Source organism: Acipenser ruthenus, chromosome 28, assembly GCF_902713425.1.
Source record: "Acipenser ruthenus chromosome 28, fAciRut3.2 maternal haplotype, whole genome shotgun sequence".
NCBI lineage: Eukaryota > Metazoa > Chordata > Actinopteri > Acipenseriformes > Acipenseridae > Acipenser > Acipenser ruthenus.
In genome coordinates this window covers 20,031,359-20,052,102 of record NC_081216.1, presented here as the reverse complement: position 1 = coordinate 20,052,102, position 20,744 = coordinate 20,031,359, and the positions used below count along the sequence as shown (strand labels likewise).

Genomic DNA, 20,744 nt, shown 5'->3' with positions numbered 1-20,744 from the left:
TGAAACTGAAGCCAGGAGACTGCTTGCGTCAAAGGGGGTGCTATTGAGCACTGGTTTTGTTACATTTAGAAGCCAGAATGCACCCTTATGAAACAAAGTGATGTAATACAATGCTCTTCCCCATAGTATACTGTTGTTATCTGCTTATTTTTATTAGTCCTGCAGCACAAAAGTGTTTTCCTGACAATCAGTTATACAAGCTAGTCCCCATGCTCAGAGGGGTTGCTCAGTGCCCAAATAACCACATAAGGTTCATCTGAAAAACTTGAAATTGATGTATAGTCAAACTGATCAGGTCAAAGAGACTGTATAAACATATGCACCATGATATACGTATAAACTTGACAGGCTTGCTTTGGGCATTTGTTCTATTATTTATGAATAAAAAAGATGTGTTGATTGTGTACAGAACATATATTAACATTTCATTAATATTAAACATGAGTTCAATAGCTTGCTTATTAATTTTCATTTTTAATGTGGGCTGAGCCGTTGTTTTTCACCTGATAAACTTGTTTGCTTATGCTTTAGCAGTATGTTGAATGTGATTTCATTTCCCTTTCATAGCCAAGTGGAAAAGGCCCTCGCTTGCCCGAAGTGTACTGTGTCATCAGCCGACTTGGGTGTTTCGACTTGTTTTCCAAGGTGAGGTAATGCTTTCACAAAGCGTATTGTGATGTGAGTCGCTGGCAACTAAGGGCAACATGAAAGCCTTGTTTAGGTATAAAGATGAAAGGAGTTGGAACTCAATGAAAGGGTGGGGCTCACCTGCAGAGTCTAAGCAGAGCAGTAAAAGCCGAGTAGTTTTTAGGTGTTTAGAAAAATACAAATACTGTAGTTAATATTCAAACTGGATTTACTGTCCATTATTTTCCTCCATCAAAATAGTCTAATTAGTGAAAATTAAAATAAACTTCTACTCTTACAGTTCACATATCCCTTAAGCTGGATAACCACTGATCCATGGTTTTAGTTTTTGGTGTATGTTCCAGAAGCGGTTTCTTGAGTGATATCATCATTGCAGGTTTTTTATCAGCAGCTTTTATCCATGTGTGCTCATTGTGGAACTTTACAGAGCAATGTGTTGTAAATGAATCGTATCAGTGTGGGGTTTCTTAAATAGCCCATAATGGATTGTTTGTGATCGTTTTGGGGGGGGGGGGGGGGGGGAGAAAGGTGCTTGCTCCAAGGACAGAATAATCAGAAAGTGATGGTTGATTTAGATAAAATCGAGAAGTTATGGTGTGATGTTTGATGTTAATAAGCAACTAATGAATCTCCTGCTCCACTGAATTTCAGGAGTATAAAAGATAAAATAGAGGGTCTGGCTAATGAGAGGACCATATGGACCATTACTAACTGGTTACAGGATGTCAAGTTAGGACATGGATTTCATTAGCAGAGGATAAACATGTTCATTATACAGTCTGTTAATGAGACGGGTCCTTGTGTTTTCATGTGGAATCTCATTTAGTCCTATTTTTAAGACTTGGAGAGAAGTCAGAGGGTAACATTTACTTGTGCAACTGTGAACTGTTCTAAAGATAAGCAGGATCATTTTTCTAAAATGCACGACTGCAATTTACAATTATAATGATGAAAGCCCATGAATATGTTTAGAAAACATATTTGCTAATAAAACAAGAATGCACTTTTAAATGCATCACAATGTATGTATCAGTGAAATATAACAAATGCACAATGAACACTTATCATTGGCAATGTTGACCTGTGATTGGATAGATCCTGGACGAGGTGGAGAGGCGGAGAGAGGTTTCTGCTGCCCTGGTCTATCCGTTCATGAGGAGTTTGATGGAGTCCCCTTTCCCTGCGCCGGGGAAAACCATCAAAGTCAAGACCTTCTTACCTGGAGCTGGAAACGAGGTCAGTCAGTCTTAGACAACCCTGTTATCTGCATGCCTACAGGCTGTGAAGTTTCTGTGTCCAGTTAGTTGTATGGTTAAAACTGTAATTAACAATATTCGATTAAGCAGTGATTTACATGAGTAAAATGCATTGTTTTATTTTTATTTTGCTTGTCTGTTTAGAATTATCCACTGTGATGCTTCAGTATGTTCAATTCCTGTTGTAGGTTATTGAACTGCGTCGCCCCATGGACTCTAGACTGGAGCATGTGGACTTTGACAGTCTCTTTCGCTGCCTGAGTGTCCGGCAGGTTATTAGAGTCTTCGCTTCTCTACTGCTGGAACGGAGAGTCATATTCGTTGCAGATAAGCTCAGGTACTGTATGCATAAGTACCACTGATATTTTAGAGCAGATCGATTTTTTCATCCACTGATTATTTGAAAACATAAATGCAAGAAATATAATTAAAGATGTTTTGAGGTTTTGTGTGGTGTTTTTGTCTGCTTTCTGGAACTTGTACGGATAGAATAGAGATTTGAACTTTTACACAAAATATGCGAGTGTAGAATTTAATGTAGTGTCACCCTGCATATTATAATGAGCATTATTGGCAGCTGTTGCCAGTTATAAGTCCAGAGCACGACCCTCAATAGCCACATTTTAACATCATAGCTTGTTTCAGTAGCACATGGGCGTCCACACAATATCGGTACTAATGTAAAAGAAAAGCATTCATTTTACTGCAACATGCCCTATATAATGGGTACTGACTACTCCCACTGCTCCACCTTACCAGAGCCTATGAATTATTTTTTTTATTTTTTTTGTGGAATATCAGCAGCTATGACTAATGACTTGTTTTTCAACTTTGTGGATGTGTAATTAAAACTGTTTTTGTTAGACTACAGAAAGCTTAATCCAATTTGGTAGAAAAGGGAATATTTCCCAGCTGCGTTCAGAAAAGCCTTCTTTACTGTAAATGCATGGTGTATTAAAGAACCATTTGTTCTGTTGAGCAATACTGTCCATGTGTTGAGGTCAGTCACGGTCGTGAAAGGTAATTGATAACACACTGCTGGGTATTTGGCATATCCAAACAAAGTCTCCTGGCCTTGGTATTTTTCACATTGCACAAATGGAGCTACTGGTGTAATAAACATTACACATTTAGGTTACTGAGTCCTCTTTGAAGGTCAGAGCTGTACTAGATATAGAAGGTCATTGAATTGTCAATCGTATGGGACTCCTTACCAGGCATGGACATATTAACTCATAATAACCACTGGTATCTCAAGCACGCTTGTCACTAGAAAATAACACAGCGCATGGTCTAATAATCACTTTTTATTAATTGTATCAAGACATATTACTTGTGGCTCATTTAAAAGTATAGTTGTATGGAGTTTAGTTGCAGTGAAAGTGCATAGTGTGGCTTGGGCTTCTAAGCTTGCTGGATTCTCACTACCCCAGCTATTTCCTTAAGGACTTTTCCCATGAAGAGGCTAGGCTAAGGTCACAAAACTCATTTCACTTGTGAATTGAATAAGATTTGAACCCAGACGCCAGAAATACAGTAGTGAACACTAAGGCATGTACACTGTATTATGTACACAAGTCCATCTTTTTAACAGAACTCAACAGACAGCAGTGTCACAGGGCATTCAATTATCACCTAAACTCCAGTGGACTGAAAGCAGGGTTTCCAAAGAGACCACACACATGTTCTATCGACGTTGTGAAATATCTGTCTTTACATTGTTTGGGACAGTTTAAACAAACATGTGTGCAGGGACTTCTGGTGGCTGCTGACGTTATGTGGAAAATATGCACTTCCCTTTGGTTTGTTTTAATGCCCTTATCACGGAGGCCCCTCTTGATCACGGCAGTTTGTCACAATTTTACTGATAATAACGTCATCCCCCTCTTTCATATCCCCAATCATATAGCCACATGTTCCAGGGAGTGAATGACTGAGCTCAATTAATCCAAACATAAGGAATGGAATTCCAAGTTGTGTGCATGACTAAGTGGATTTCATTTTTGATTGCTATTTAGATTGCACTGTAGCAACACTGGATAGCCTCTCCTTGATTATAATGACTCCACTGTGCAGTAAATGAAAACTCACAGCCTTGATAAGTTTACCAGTTTTGCTGTTTTCCATGCTTTTCCCATGGTTATATTATACATTTACCATAACTTACCATGGTTTGCTATTTTGTACCATGCATCTCTGGGTCATGCTTTGGTTTAAGGGATGTTTTTAAGTTTATTAACTGTTAACACACATTGTTAATTTTAAGGGCTAAGGGCTAGGGTTAGGGATAAGGATAAGGTTAGGTTTAGGTTCAGGGTTAGGGTTAATAAAAACCTGATTTAATTTGCTAAACATTAGTACAGTAACAGTTTGAACTGATTTCAAGCATATGATCAACTGGGCATTGATTATCCATAGGGCTCTGGTGTTTGATTGGTCATCCATAGGGCTGTGGTGTTTGCAGTTTTAGTTGGCCTATTATATATTATTAACTAACAGTAAACAGAAAATAAATAATGTACATTAACATGTTTATTAGCTGTTGTTACAGTTAATAAACTAAAAAACGGCCCTAAAATAAAGCATGTCCCATCTCTGTGTTTTACTGGGCTTGTCTATGTGTACCTTGCTTTCACTATATGTTACTACACTTTGCTATAGTTATATCATGGTAGCTTTTTATAAGGTACTGTAGCATATACCTAAGACAACTGGAAAGTATGGATCTGGGAATAGGGATACTAAATGTCCCCTTCACCTGACCAGCACAAAGCAAACCCTTCATATTTTTCCAACACCACCTTTGCCACTCCTCAGTGCTCAGTTCTAACAAGATAAGACCGGAATGAGCTTCTGGGCTGGCCAAGACTTGAATATTGTTGTAAGCACATCAAGCTTTGTGTGTTTTTTCTGTTATAACAGTAAATTGCCTACAGTTAAGAACGTGTGGTCTGTAGAACTCACACTGCCTGATCAGACCTGATCCTTCAGAGCCTAGTAGACAGTGGACAATACTGAAGAATACCTGTTGGGATACTGTTTTGGTAAAAACAAATTATTTTTTTAATACCTCAGCAGGTACGGAACCGAAGTGAAATGAACAGTGAAACACTCTTGTGAATTAACACCAGCAATGATAAATAGAGGTGTTGTGGAACTGGTTGCCAACCTCTTGTGTAACACGAGCTTTAACAGAAAAACAGATTTACAGACGATTTGATTTCATTGCGGATCTCCTGTGGAGCGGTTCCTATTGAAAATAATAGAAATGGAAAATGTGTGCTGTTAGTTGAGTTCTGAGCTTCCATCTGGGTGGCATCTTAATAGACAAAAGTGGAAATTACTTGGGCCCCATGTGATGGTAATTGGTAACACAATACTGGTAACGTGTACGTTCCAGTAACATAACATAATACATGACACGGATCTCAGCCCACTGCAGCAATTGCTGAAAACATTTCCACTTCCATTGTCATTAGAGTATGTTGAGTTCATGTTACTGTTCATCACTGTATTTCTGGAGTCTGTATAAGGATGAGTTTCACCATGCTATTTTGGAGATTGTTTGCGTAAGCATGTTTTTCTGCAATTTCAACAGCTCAGTGACATTTGTCACGCATTACCATTGTCACACTAGTTAGTATGGGAAGTGTATTAAGAATGTATATAAACAAAGCCATTGATGTCATAGAAGTAAAAAGTTGCACATTTTAGGTAATCTTTAGTGTTTCCTAAATGCCTCATTAGGTTTGAAGCAAGTAAAACTTATTGTTTTCCTTCTATGCCCTTGGAAGTATTCTGTTTCAGTAATATACTAACTTGTGAATGTAGCTATTGTCTATAAAAATGCAGTGTGAGAGCACATTCCATGACTGCTGGCTTTTTCTCACGGCCATGGTGAATTAATCACTATTTTTCTATCATACTGGCTGGTTTAAAAAAAAAAAAAAAAAATGACTGACTCATACAATTTGATACAGTATTTGTTCAGGCAAAGCATGGAATAACAAAAGCTGCTGTCTGTTTCAAATTAAATTAAATGAGATGGAAACTCTTTAACCTCTGTTTAAAAAACAAAACGTAAAACCAAACCAAAAAAAAGAGATCCATTTATTGCCTTAAAACAGTTAATGCTGGAGTTCTAAACACGTTTGGTTAAGTAGTCTTTCTATGACAGAAAATAATACACCACTTGGTGTTTTCTTTTTAGTAAGATGAAGTGATTAAAGCTCATAAGGGAGACGAGGATTGTGGGTAGCATGTCTTAAGTGACAGCTTCCTGTTCAGAATGATGCTGGCTGAGCTGCTTCAAGTTCACTTGAGCTGGAATTGGGTGAGTGTGTTTGTGTATGTGGGGGTTCACTTCTGCTTCTATTGAAGTTCACTGTGGACTATCATGGTCGTTAAGCAGCATTGGGAATCACTGGTCCACTTCTGATAAAAGAAAATGGCTTACCATGGTAAAGAACCACAGAATATGCATAATAGAATGTTAGAAAACATTGTGGTGAAGGGGAGCCACTGCTCTGCTTCCATGAGAATGGAATAAAAGTGGATAATCTGTAACCCATACATGAAACAGAGACATTGACCAGCTTTAAATGGCCAGGAATTTAAAAAGTTAAATCTTTAAAAAGTCTAGCAAGAACATTTTTAGAACCAGATTAATGTCAACTTTTCTTCAACAAAGATATTGCACGTTTTAATAATTAAACATTGCACCTTCATTGTCACCCAAATGAGTGCAGTGTTCAAATCTAAGAAAAAAATGTGGGTTTGGCTGGAAGACGGAACACAGTGTTTCAGACTTTGATAAGGAGAGTTTAAGGAGGGTTTTGTAAATAAACTGTCCCTCTCTCAGTGTGCCAGATATGCATTGTGGAAAGATCTGTCATGGACGATAGTAAATACAGTGAAGGGAAAATGATTCCATGGCGTTTGTTTCGGCTCGATTTTATGCACATCTAGACCTGTCTCTTTCTTCCCAGCATATCGGTTTATCTATTGATCGTTGCTTTTCCGGGTGTGATTGATTGAACTCTTTTCAATCAGTGACAGTAGCTATGAAAGCCTGCATTTCATCCTGAATTCGCTGAGTGAGGGTGATTGTTGTTGTGTGCAGACATTCATTTGTACAGATTATGAAGCACAATCTGTTAACAGCAGCAGGAGGCAGTCTGCCAGTTAGAGCAGCTTTATGGGTTGTGTCTCGGTCGCCATCACAGCTTATTGTACTTCTGTTATTTAAAAACTAAGTGAAAGAAATCTTGGCTCACATTTTAACCTGCCGTTTTAGTGTAGGAGGCATCGGAAATTGTTGCTTCAGTCCTTTTCAATAGATCTCTAACTGGGACACGATCCCCAGCTCATACAAAGACACACACACACACTCTGTCAACCCAAACGCCTCTTTTCACTTTGCGAACCTTAGCAACCTATGGTGCCAAAGGGGTGAACACTGGAGACGAGCCTGGCTATTGTCAGTAGGGTTTGATGTAGCACATTGAAGCGTCCTTTTGTAAAACAGCTCGCATACAATATTAAAAACAAAATGTACAGTGCTTTGCCAAAACCTAAATAAATGATTTACACAGAAATCTAGGTCTTTAGGGATTGTGCGCTATTATATTTTATTAGTCACTAGGTGTTCTTGTGGTGAAAGCTTGGATATGACAAAAGATGGATGGCCAAATTACCCATTATTTCCAGGGAATATGCAAAACTGAGCACAGCTTTTCAACCCGTCTACACAAATCCCCAAAGCTATTCCCATTTCCCACTCCCTCAGCAAATTCACATATACATCCAAAATACCCATGTGCTGCTCGTTACTAAACACCAGCATGACACCGAGATCTTCTTTCCTTAATAATACTGTATGTAATGCATTCTGGTACAGTCTCTTTGATTGTACATGCCATAGAATTGAGTGTTTTGTATTTTGAGCTGCTAAGACCCTGATCTGTATGTCCCTTTGAAACAGCCACATCCCTGGTATGTATGTGAGTATGTGTGTTGTAGGAAGTGCATTTCAGTTACTCATAAGAAGTGAGATGATCACTGTAGGTACACCTGAATGACTTTAAACCCTTTAACTGCTTCCTGCAGGTGTGATTGTCAGGTCATGTGAAATAAATCCTGTGTTTAAACATGTTAGATGTTGGCATCAGAATTTGTGTTTCAGGTTAATAGTATTAATCGTAATTTGATCAATACCATATTTTATTTAGTTGGCTTTAAATGGGTAAAAATGCTTTTAAAAACATGTTTTCTGTAATTCTGGTATTAGGACTCCACTTGATCCTATAGTCCTATGTACAGCTTAGAATATCAATGTGAGGAGAGCTGCTGCTTCACTACAGGATGGGAACGTGTATGAAATGTGTATCCTAAAACTTTTACCACCCATTCCCTGACCCTGATTAGCACTAATCTTGTACTACTTTAATTTCTCTAAGGTAGGCCGTGATTAATGCTTATCAAGATGTTCGAAACGAGCCAATCAATGTGAAAAATAAGACCGCCAAAAAATGTATACCAAAACCAAAACCTGTAAACCTACATCTGGTTTTCATATGGGCTTTTGCACACAGTATTGTGTAAGCGTACTTGAGTTGACATTCTGTAAACAACAAAGTGTGGGGCAGAGAGTCAGTTAAGGGGGTGCGAGCGCACGACTGAAAGGGGCAGTTCTGTAAAAATGTAAACGTTTTTATTTTATTTTATTTTTTTTTTACATAAAATGACATCTAATTAGGCCAAGTTCTTACCTTTAAAATTAGCCATTGAAGATAACTTCAGGACTTATAGAACCGGAGAAATTATGTTTGAAATGGCGAGTGTCAGTGAAACTGCAGTGAACAGGGGCAACAAGTGTTTTTAAAAAAAAAAAAAAAAAAAAAAAAAAACCCACTAATGTTTTAGCAGGTATATTTTCCCCAGATTTAATGTAAATTGTGTATGTTTTCCAAGATTTAACCAAAAAAAGTCCAGATTTAGCTAAATACATAAATGTTAACAAGCATTCTTAAAGGTTTTGAAACTTGTGGGGGGGCGGCATATAAAAAGATTACGCACCGCTGGCCTACAGTATGTCATTACGAAGTATATAAACTTGCGGGACAGGACTAAATGAGGATGAATGGCACCAGGGATACTGCTGTAAACCTAGGGTACTATTTATAAGTACAGATGACACATTACAAGTAGGGGGCAGGAAAACAGAAATATTGAAGTATTATTTAAATGAGCTTGGTTTTTGAGATGTTCTCTCAAGGGCTATCAGTTTACTTGTGTTTGATCATGGCTTTGTTTAGCCATTGACATCCAAGTCTGCACAAGATTTGTAACAACATTCATGTGTTTCTCTGAGGGTTTTACAGTTTATTTAGTTTCATGTCTTTTTAATTCTACTCCTGTTAAAACAGTGAAAAGGGGTTGTTCTCAAGAAATATATATTTCATGTACACAAGATTGTGAGAAAAAAAAAACATGCAGCATGTGATTCTGCATCAGCTGGGGTTGAAACAGTTTTGTGTTAATGATATCTTTCAATGTGCCAATTCCAAATCAAAGGGAAGAGCAGGGCATCAGTGATACAGGACTAATCTATTGAGTGCATAGCAAATATGGAAAAACACTTTCAAGTAAAGTGTGTAGTCAGTTAACCGTACACATGATATGCTACAGTATAGACATCAAACCTTTGATCTGTGGATTTCTGTTGTAGCAGATTTCCGTTTGACCTGCACCAAATATAAATCCTCAAATCTTTTTGCAGTCTTTGTAATTTCTGGATTCATTCATTCATTCATTCATTCATTCATTCATTCATTCATTCATTCAAACAAGCTTATTTGTGTATTCCTCTACAAAATATCTATTATGCATGAATATACAAAGCAATGCTTTCTGTCAATGGCCCTAGAACTCCTCTTGTTGATTCAAATCTCATTGGTTAGTGTATCATGCTATGGCCAAAACAAGCCAACAAAGCACCCAGGGGTCTCCATGAAGCTTGTGTTTTGTGTCCTCTGCAGCATCCTGTCTTCCTGTGTCCATGCAGTGGTTGCCCTGCTCTACCCCTTCTCCTGGCAGCACACCTTCATCCCTGTCCTGCCCTCCTCCATTGTTGACATTGTCTGCTGCCCAACCCCCTTCCTGGTAGGACTGCTCTCCAGCTCCCTCCCCAAACTGAAGGAGCTTCCTGTGGAAGAGGTGAGAATAGGATTGCTCGATGACACTCTTCTGTTGTATATGCTTCTGTGTCCGTACATTGCTTCATCAGAGAGGTCTCCTTGTTGACATTCAAGTTAATCCAAAGCAAAAACAACAACATAGTAGAACACGGAGGTGTACTGAAAGACTTTTAGTTTGTCAAAGAATACACAGAAATCCGTGATACTCTTAGTTATTTAGTCCATTTTATTTCTTTAACATATCTGCGTGGATCGCTGTGTTTTGTTCAGCTTCAGCTTGAAGTGCTGACAGTCTCGGTTGCCTGAAAAATCATGAGGCAGATGTAACCAAATAATAAGACTGGGGGAAAAAACCCATGAGAAACTAATTAAAAGTCATACCCTCAGGAAACCGGCTTGTTTGAAAGTTTGCTCAGCATCAAAAACCTTGAATCTGGCATCCTTTCAAAAGCAGCCATAAGAAGCTTGTGGCGGAAATTCATTTTGCTTTAGCAATGAATGTCCTTTTGAAAGTTTTTTTTTTTTTTTTTTTTTCTGTGCTTTTATAAACAACCCGAACATCAGGAGTAGAATTCCTCTCCTGATATCCTTATGAGTCTTTGTATTTGGTCAAAGGGTATGTGTACTTCCAAAGAGTACTTAGTTTTACCTAGCTTACTTCACAAGAGTAATATACTGCGTTGATGTATTTGTTGCATTAATCTCCAATTTCTCTCCTCTCCTTTTTTTCACTTTGCTCCCTGGCTTACAGAAGTGTGCAGTAACAATATGAAATAAGAGAAGTTGACTGGAGCTTAATGAGTAGTCACAATAAAAATAAAAAAGAACGCCTTGTAGTATTGCCATTGCAAGTATAACCATTAGAGAATGATTATCTGCCTGATCTATCTATCTATCTATCGATCTATCTATCTATCTATCTATCTATCTATCTATCTATCTATCTATCTATCTATCTATCTATGTGTCTGTCTCTCTCTCTGCACTACTTGTTTATAAATAGCAAGAATACAGTGTGCCGTGTGCCATTGGAAAGCATGTGATGCAAGTTCAATAAATTACAGCAAAACAATTCAAGAACTGAACTTAACAATTACTGTTTCATTGGTAACATGCTGAAATGTACAGGACTTGTGTTAAGCCAAAGCTAGCTGCAGAGACATCTTGCCCTTGTGGGTTTGGCACCCTAATGAAAGGGAGGAACAGCAGTGAATCATGTTAAATACAGAGCATTGGGTTCTAATGACCCTGTCAACTCTGTCATGAGCTGCTCTGCTCTCACTTGCGTATGAAATGAAAATCATTGTCGGGTTAAAACTAGTTACATCTGTTGTTTTTTTTTTTTGTTTTGTTTTGTTTTAATAATTGCATGGAGTTGGATTTATTTATTTAACCAGTGTGAGCAACTCACCCTGTCTACCCTCAAGTCAAGATAAAAACTTGAAACCCTCATGTGGATCGGAGGTTTAGACTGCATGTGTGTTTGTGGGTGGTGTGCCTTTCAGGGTTCGTTTTGTGCATTTATTTATTTGTTTGTTTGTCTTAATTAGGCTTTGATGGTTGACTTGGGAACAGACCGCTTCATTAGACAGGTAAGACCTTGATCAGAAATACAATAAAGCATCTCTTAAATATCATTTTGCTCAAACAAGTTGCCGTACCATTTAGAAGTTAGTTCCACACATATTACACTATATTGAATTGAATCGTACATGCTACATTTAGGCATACAACTGTAATTACAGCTTTATTATCTACAGTTGGGTGGGTGTATTATTATTATTATTATTATTATTATTATTATTATTATTATTATTATTATTATTTGCCACTAGATGGATGATGAGGACACACTGTTGCCACGGAAACTACAAGCTGCACTGGAGCAGGCTCTGGAACAGAAGAATGACCTCATGAATCAGGATTCTGACAGCGAATCAGATGAAGGTATCTGAGACTGCGTATAGCAGAAAGCATTGAATTTAAACATTGGTCAGTATTGTAATTAGAGAAAGGTGTGCTGCCCATATACAGCTAAATACTACAATTGATAAGTAGCAAAATTAACTATATTGTTTATGAAAACGGTTATTGTGTGATCCGTTGATATTGTTGTTCAGTTTGTTCCACAACAAATTAAAGAAAAACCCATAAGCAAGTTTTAAACTCCAAATTGAAAATGAATGGCTATGTGGTAGCTAAAGAATTCTGTAGATGAACACGTTTGCCAGTTTATATCAATCTTCATCCAATTCAGAATCTGATATTTCAATACACAAGCTAATTGATTCCAAAGCTGCAGTCATGTCTTTGAACATCAACAATACAATAATTCACTTGAATATGATGCAGGATGCCTGCCACATTTTTATGATTAGACTAATGAGTTATGTTGAGCATGACTGCAAATATTCATGCTATTCTCAAATCATTATGGTCTGGCTCATATATTTTATATGGTTCAGATCTGGTTCAGATATTTAAACTTTCTTTATTATCTTGTTTCTATTAAATAAGCCTCACTTATGATATATTATGAGCCCAGAGATGCATATTACATGTATGTATGTATGTATGTCTATCATGTTTTTAGATTTAGTATGTTGAGGATCAAAAACATTTCTAATGCATAGTCCTGCAGTATAGGTAGTCATTATTACATTATTAAAATGGTGCCCTGCTAGGTAAAGTATATGTCAGTATAACCATGGTCCTAAAAGCAATTGACAGTAACATGCCTTTTCCAGAGTGTGACAGCCTGAGCAGTCTGGTGTCTGAGGCTTTCATCCGCTTCTTTCTGGAGACGATAGGACACTATTCCCTGTTCCTGACCCAGAACGAGAAGGGGGAGCGGGTTTTCCAGAGGGAGGCCTTCCGCAAATCTGTGGCTTCCAAGAGCATCCGCCGCTTCCTGGGTGTTTTCATGGAGTCCCAGATGTTTGCAGGATTCATCCAGGACAGAGAGATGAGGAAGTGCAGGGCCAAAGGTACAGTGGCACTCCTAACGCTTTCATATCGGTTTAAGGCTATGTCTGGTAAAAACTGTGTAGAATATTTCAAACCAGCCAGGACATTCCCCTCAGTAGATTCACAGTGTAGAAGTGAATATATAAATAGTATATCTTCTGTGTAAATATATTCATTATCTTTCCTAGACCTGTATTACAATTCTGGAGTGATAAAACAATGAATTATTGTTTCAGGTTTTATGACCTTGCATTTCCAACAAAAGTTGGCAAATCAAGTGTTTATCAACCAGCTGTAATATATACAGCGATTTCAAAAGCCGCTTCTGTATTGACACCTAGTGGCTACTATTTTAATACGTTTTAAGGCTATTAACAAGGCGACATTACTGTAGTTTTTGCATTAACAAACGTTATTGTAGTTCCCTCTAGTGGTGATGCTGAGTATTACAAGGATATCTATGAAGGATTTCGGAATAGGTCCCTTCATTCGAGTGTTCATGGACTTAATGGACTGCTGTTTCAACAAAGATCTTCTCTATAACTATGTTCTGTATTGTTTTAAACAGGTCTGTTTGAACAGAGAGTTGAGCAATATTTGGAGGAGCTGCCAGACACAGAACAGAGCGGAGTGAACAAGTTTCTGAAAGGATTAGGTGAGTGCTCTTCTGTCTGTGTAAAACAGTTCTATTGTGTACTATAGGAACATTATTATGTATCATTGTCTTACAGTATTTCAATTAAAAAAAATGACACCCAGAGCAGAGCCATATTTAGATTGAAAAGGAAATTTACTTTGGAAACCAACTACTATGGTGGAGCTTGCTCCAACTGTACATGTCTTTCAGAAACTACAGTTTTTTTTTAAACATATTGTTTCACGGGTGATTATCTATGAGCTTTCAGTGTATCGGGATGGTTCTTTGTATCAACATATTCAAGAGTTGTGTTTTGTTACAATTTAACCGCATTTCTATAGTTAAATAATTACATGTGGAAACTATTTACAATTGAAGATTATCCAGAATTTGACCCCTTTTCTCTTTTTCTAGGCAGTAAAATGAAGTTTCTTCACAAAAAGAATTGAAGCCATTTTCTACTGTACCGCTTACCAAAAAAAAATTACTATCTGTGGAGCTTTTCATGTACAAGACTGCAGTTTATGCACAGTAGAAAACCTTTGCTCCGCCAGAGACTGGCCACATACACTCCAAAGTGATTGCTATTCTTAGCTTGGAACAATTCATTACTTTAAGAGGCTAACTGTTGGGAACATTTTGTACAGTTTAATGTAACTGGTTGTTTAATGAGCATTTTTAATCAGGCCTGTGGTAACTACTTATATATGACTGAATAAAACAGGTGCTCATTGCAATAGAATGAGTATGCATGGTACCAATGACTATTCAATAATGTGCATTTGACTGTTTCAGAATAACCACTGATTTTAAAGAATGCCTGTGGAGAATCTGAGCAGATGTATTGTGGAAGTGAATGAAACCAATGAGCACAAGGCTGTTTTTGTTAGTGTGGAAGAAGTCAAAATAAATGTTGCTTTAATTGTTAGTTTTATATTTGCCTTTAGCTTTTTATTCTTGCAGAACAGTAAGATAATGTAGAAATTTGTATGACAGAAATCCCATGTATTTAATAGCAGTGGTCAGTAAACTCTTGTTTATGTAATGCACTACTTTAGATATATATGAAGAAAATAAATGCTACATAGTCTCTTCTCTTTATTACTGTAAGACTCCATGACTGGGGGAGGTATGGGGCAAACAAAGCACACATGAAGCTTCCTTTTACAGAACAGTTTTATTTTCACATGATGGAATGAAACCTTTATGCCATCAATACACAAGCTCCGCCAACTCCCTTGATTTTCTCTTCAGCCTTTCTGCTGAAGAATTTGGCCTTCACAATGACAGGCTGCTTAGGCAGTTTGCCTTTGCCCAAGACTTTGAAGAAGCCCTGAATAGAGGGAGAAAAAACAAACGCACATTTAATTCCACTAGTTTAGTTTTCATTGTAAAATACTAGGTTTAATTTAATCCTGTAATTAAATTAACACAAATAAAAACTGAATTTTGATTTAGAATACAATCTGGTTTTAAGTGATGCAGTGCAAGCAGATTAAAACTTCTCAGACACGTGTTCTGAAAAATTAAATAAAAAAAGAAAGGCTGGCCTGTTACACACACTACATGTAACAAATAAATAAGATCAAGATCATACCCGGTATTTAAGATTAGTGCAGTTACCCCTCATTAGAAGGCATCCGGTTATGGATGCAATATACCCCATAATGCCATACCACTAACACTTGTATTGTCATTGGGATGCAGAACACAAAGCACAGCCTCTTAACTATGGTTCCTAAACACATTAGTTTAATCCATACTAAGATGACACTTAACTCTTTCCGGTCCATTGTCGGACTGGGTCCGACATTGCAATTATTCCTCACAGGTCCTTTGTCGGACTGGGTCCGACATCATTATAGCAACGCAAAAGACGGGTTTCTAGTCGTTTTTTCTCCGGAAAAAGCCGAGAAAACCATTCAATTGCCGAGTGGGAGCGACAAGAGCCGAGACAAGTCGGGGGGGGGGGGGGGGGGGGGGGAAGGCGTATCTCATGAATAGTCATACATGGTATCTGGTATCAGATAACTGAGCGGGTCGTAAGTAAACAAGTTGGCTGACTGAATCAGCGCACAGAAAACACGGACATTTGCAGAGCTTTTTTGAGATGTTATAGTAATAAAATAATGACTTGGATCGCATTATTGAGGAGTTTGGTGATAAAACGAGTGAACCGGAGATGATCGATCGGTATGTATGACTATTATTATTATTATTATTATTATTATTAATTTCTTACATAGGTGAACGCTATAGCAAACGAAAGGGTGGGGCGGGGCTGGAGATGCCTAGTGAGTGCTTTGTTGATATGCAGGGCCATTTAAACCCGTCCGACTGTGGAAAAAAATACTTTTAAACAGCGCGTCTAAAATTAACTACGCGTGTGAAAATTAATTAGACCCGACGTGCCTGACGCGCGATTAATAAATGGACCGCAAAGGGTTAAGGAACATAGCACAACAGGGTGTGTGTCGTTGTGGGATATCGTGGCTATAAACCAACCCAAAAAGTGGCAATAACCCATCATACACGTCCTGAGATATCACAGCTGTGACACACAGCCCATTGAAATGAATGAGGATAATTCTTATATTAAAATTACCAGCTGATAAGCTTCAATACACAAATGTGAAAACAAAAAAACACAAAATGTCACAGACCATGTGGCTGGCTGAGCTATAAAGAGCCACAGTCAGTGAATAAGATCAGTAATTGCTCTTCGAGTACTATAGCACACCGGGACAATCGTGTGTCAGGGTGTGACTCTAGTCTCGGTGTTAAAAAAAAGAGGAATCATCCCCTGCATTAAACAAAAGAGCTACTTACAGCACGCACGACATCAATAATGGGAGCTGGACCGTCTGGTTTCTTGGAGTAGTTGACTCTGGTCTGCTCACTGACCAGCGTCCACAGCTTGTCCAAATTGATTGTAGGGCAGAAGTATGTATTCTTCTTCAAGTGGTAGTGTCTCATGCCAACCTTACCAAAGTACCCTGGGTGGCTAAATTAAGAGAAAGACAACATTTACAAGCAGCAACGGATCAAGTTAAGAGATTGTGGATTAAAACAGAAAAACAAGCGTCCAAGACCCCGTTCACACTTGCGATTTAAGGCGGCCCAGGGCTGCCTTCTCATGTGAACGCTCCAAAAAAGAAAAGGCAGCCCACGGCTGCAATCCGAGACCAGGGCCGGCCTTTACATATGTATGAACACAATGAAGACCAGGGCCGGCCTTTTTGTATCACATGACCAATGTGGTTGCATAGCTCAGTAGACGCCCCCATACTCTGACCCGGCGTGAAAGGCAAATAGAAAGTAAAAATACAAAACAAAAAGATGAATTCCAAAAAAATCATGTTTGGTCACTGCTATATATATTGTAATCATAGATGTCTCCAAAAACAACACTGCACCATTGAACCTCAATATGAAATTAACATGGGGGGGAGAAGCTGAGCTTCTAAGCTTTCCAACAACACCACCCCTTTCAGTCTAGCTGCTACAATGATGGAGCAATAGACTCAAAACAAAACCTAAGTTGTTAACTCTTTCACATGATGAGAGGCTTAACTTCAGGCAATCGTATTCCCGGCTAGGAGTACCGCATACACACACCGAATACATCATTGGAACACCCAGAATCTGTACTTTTAAAATAAGCCATTTACGGTGCCCGAGTAATATGTGCGTAACCTTTGGTGCGCTGGCGCCCCAAAATGAATGGGGCTGAGTTTGAGTTTAAAGCGAGTCACCACTTGCAAAACACCTAGATAGACTTAATATTGTTTTTTTTTTTCAAAATGGTTTACTTACTACATTGTTCTGAGTTTCTGTAATGCTTATAAAGACAGCAGCCTAGAATCACGTACAAGAGAATAAAGTTTTGCGGCACTTAAAATATCCAGCACTACTTTTATTTATTTTAACCAGAACTACGCAGAATGTGGCTCATAGTGCTTTCGTCACTGACACCCACTTCCTTAGAGACTGTTGTAGTGTTTCAGGCATTCTAAATTGGGTGAAAAATACAGCATCTTAGTGTCTTCAAATATCTCTGCGGGATTTTCCCACACTGAAAGTTGCAGATATGTGGGAGCAACTTGGTAAATGCACAATTCCTGAGATGTAATAGTTGAAATCTGCACATTTAGTGTGTGCATGCATTTGTGTGGCCCCATGACTAAGTCTGGTGTGTTTCACGGGTTGGTAAACTGAATAGACCTCCTTAATAAAATGTACCGTTGTTACATTAAATAAACACAGTCCTCTTCCATTGACATACATTATCAACATCGCTATTTGTAAATATAGTGGGAAAAACAAATTCCCAGTGAATAAACCTTCCAAGTTAATTTGCAAGGCTTTGAGCATATCCACAGCACAGCCACTTGTGCACTGCTGATAAAGTTTGACAGAACATGTCTACAGGACTATGTGGTGCATTACTAAACATCAGTTTAAATCCAGCTGCATCAAAACACTATTCCCTCAAATCCCACCCTATTGGGTTGTGTTGAATAAAACATAACAAAATGGGGACTTCACTGCCTCCGATACAACAGGGGTTGGATAACATTCACATCACAATCTTTATGAATCAGTAATTCAGTCTTAAGGAAGCACCTACCAACCAAGCACCCACATTCAACTCAGGACAAATAGTCTATTACACCTGCTTAACTACAGCATTTATAGAGAACGAGAAAGTAATAAGCCAGCTATCTTTTACCAACAGGGATTGAATGCTGTGTGCAGCCCAAGTTGGTAGACTAATACTACACCCTATTCATAGTTAACTTACTATTTGTCAAAGTTGATTCTGTGGTGATGCATACCACCAGCATTACCACGACCTCCAGGATGCTTTCTGTGCTTGCCTGTATTAAAAATAACACAGGTCAGAATTAAAACTCACTCCAAATGGCAAATGCATCTTAAAGTTTATGAAACGTTAGCCATTAGTGTGGTGCATCTACAGTACTGCTAGATCAGGGGTCTCCAACCCTGGTCCTGGACAGCCCCTATCCAGCAGGTTTTATAGGTGTCTTTACATCATCAGTGGCTAAAGATCTGAAGCACCTGTTAATCTTGACTAAGACAATAATTGGTTCAATTAAATAACAGGTTGATTGAAATGAAAACCAGAAGCCCCAGTAGCTCTCCAGGACAAGGGTTGGAGACCCCTATGCTAGATAGATCCAATTTTACTTTACTGGAGCAGCTGACAACTTGCAATATACCAGGATGGTCCCTTTATTTAAAGACTTAATACCAAATCTAGAGTTTACTTACCAACACGTCCATGGCCGTGGCTGACATGCCCCCTGAGCTTTCGGGTCTTGCTTGTTCTGGCAGGCTAAAAAAGAAACTGCAGCATTAAAACAAATACATACATACATACATACCACTAGTATTAGCATCTCCGACAAAAGCACGAACGACAATAAACAATCAAGATAAAACACCACTATCACATCTTCCATGCAGTGGTACTAACATACCCTGAAAGTACTTTAAACGCATCTAGAAGTTTGCGGGAGGTGTCTGAAGAGTTCATCTTCCCCAGTGATGAAATGCTTATAAAATTTATCTTCGATGCTCTGAGCACATCCACAAAACACAGCCAGGTGTGAAACTAGACAAGCCTCATTCAGAGTAGTGCAAAAAAAGGTCTTCCACATGTATTTAAAGTTACCGTTTTATTACCAGACCTCACCATTAAGCATTTCAGAAAAGTACCCTCGTAAAACAGACGTTTTACATTAGCAATACATTCCAGCCCCTTCACCAAAGCATTTGCATTCTTATGTTGTAGAAAAATACTAAATTTTCGACTCTAGTATTAGCCCGGGAAATCATCTGTCTGTACCGGTACGATATTACTGTTACTTCACAGAACAGTTACTGTATTACGACTACAGGTTATTTCGCAAAAGCAAACCACGCTACATCTTTCCGCTTGCAAAAGAAAAAAAAACACAACAATTTCTTATCCATAACAACTAGGGCAAGAAACATTTTGCGACATTCTACAACAATACACAATATGGCCAAAGTTATAAACAGACCTTTACCAAACACAGAATGAACGGTTTAAAAGCTATCGTGGTTCAAAACGTGGGGAAAAAAAGAGAGTATTTAGGCATGGCTAAACCCGTTCTGAATACAACACAGTAAACACACCGGCAAACAAACGGACCTTATTAAATCACTATAAAATGGTATGTAATACAAAAGTAGCCGACAAACTGAACACACAATCGAAGAACGACAAAACTGTAGATCATGGAAAAAACAGGAGCAGTACGATGAGGCCTTCAAGACTGCATTGATTCAACTGCCATCGGAGGCACCCGCAAGGAAAACAAAGTTCTTTATTAATTCATTTCGTACACTTTCATTACCAATTCTTGCGTAGAAGATACCTTGACATGTTTATCTGTCTCTATAACAAGGGCTTTGTGCACTGTCTTTGTTTCTGCACACAGGATGGTTTCAGATTTTAATAAAGATTTGTAGCACAAACACTTTACTGCTACCTACCATCTTGGAGGATGACGCAAAGAGGAGTGAGAAAAGGAAGTCTCGCGACTTTATCCGAGAGTTGTGTCTCCCATCCAGCGAGGAAGGCAAGAGCAAAGGCTGCAGGGACCTCTAGTGGAGCGGAGAAGAACTATTTAATATAATAGCAATGGCATTCATCCGCCGCCACAGCTGTAAATTCAGAATCGGATATAGGAAGACCTTTATCCACTGTATGCACATTAGAAAAAATGGCAAACAGACATGCATCCCAATTTGTGATAAAACCCTTAGAAAGTTTCATCACAATTAGCCAAGCAATTATTTGCTGTATGATCAAATGTAAGTGAAACAGACATTATAAGAGACTGCCTCAATGTACTCCATTTTGTGATACTGTGAATAATCTGAAGAATGCAGGTTTCATTAGGCATGGATCCAGCCATTCCCATAGTGTGTGATTCTAGAACAAGATGTATTCTGACAGTGTTAGTTTTAAGGTTTGCGCTACTG

The 20,744-nt window shown here is 38.4% G+C and overlaps 2 protein-coding genes and 1 non-coding gene across 5 annotated transcripts in view; 1 reads left to right on the top strand and 2 right to left on the bottom strand.

Moving 5' to 3' along the window:
• LOC117434887 (DENN domain-containing protein 2B-like) overlaps positions 1-14,807 on the top strand; it is a 66,097-nt gene extending 51,290 nt beyond the window's left edge. For all 3 annotated transcript variants that reach the window (XM_034057568.3, XM_034057567.3, XM_059003346.1), the window contains 9 exons: positions 568-645; positions 1,744-1,884; positions 2,093-2,241; positions 9,944-10,121; positions 11,653-11,694; positions 11,938-12,049; positions 12,850-13,089; positions 13,638-13,724; positions 14,121-14,807. In XM_034057568.3, the coding sequence (XP_033913459.1) occupies positions 568-645; positions 1,744-1,884; positions 2,093-2,241; positions 9,944-10,121; positions 11,653-11,694; positions 11,938-12,049; positions 12,850-13,089; positions 13,638-13,724; positions 14,121-14,155 (1,062 nt within the window). In that variant the 3' untranslated portion in view covers positions 14,156-14,807. The remainder of the gene's footprint in view (positions 1-567; positions 646-1,743; positions 1,885-2,092; positions 2,242-9,943; positions 10,122-11,652; positions 11,695-11,937; positions 12,050-12,849; positions 13,090-13,637; positions 13,725-14,120) is intronic.
• A 61-nt stretch (positions 14,808-14,868) lies between these two features.
• Positions 14,869-20,333, bottom strand: LOC117434888 (large ribosomal subunit protein uL15). The gene is made up of 5 exons (XM_034057571.2): positions 20,253-20,333; positions 19,002-19,065; positions 18,511-18,586; positions 16,536-16,710; positions 14,869-15,039 (listed from the first exon to the last, which is right to left on the bottom strand). The coding sequence occupies exons 1-5, from the start codon at positions 20,253-20,255 to the stop codon at positions 14,911-14,913; spliced, it is 447 nt and encodes a 148-aa protein (XP_033913462.1). The 5' UTR covers positions 20,256-20,333; the 3' UTR covers positions 14,869-14,910.
• On the bottom strand, positions 16,357-16,485 carry LOC117435195 (small nucleolar RNA SNORA3/SNORA45 family). The gene has a single exon (XR_004549128.1). It is a non-coding gene; the product is annotated as a small nucleolar RNA SNORA3/SNORA45 family (small nucleolar RNA).
• Positions 20,334-20,744: the final 411 nt, after the last annotated feature.

What these genes read in the sequence shown, in the direction of transcription:
- LOC117434888 (XM_034057571.2), bottom strand. An exon ending in AGAATCAACTTTGACAAATA is followed by an intron (nt 16,711 to 18,510) that starts GTAAGTTAACTA and finishes CTCTTAATTTAG; the next exon opens with CCACCCAGGGTACTTTGGTA. An exon ending in TTATTGATGTCGTGCGTGCT is followed by an intron (nt 15,040 to 16,535) that starts GTAAGTAGCTCT and finishes CCCTCTATTCAG; the next exon opens with GGCTTCTTCAAAGTCTTGGG.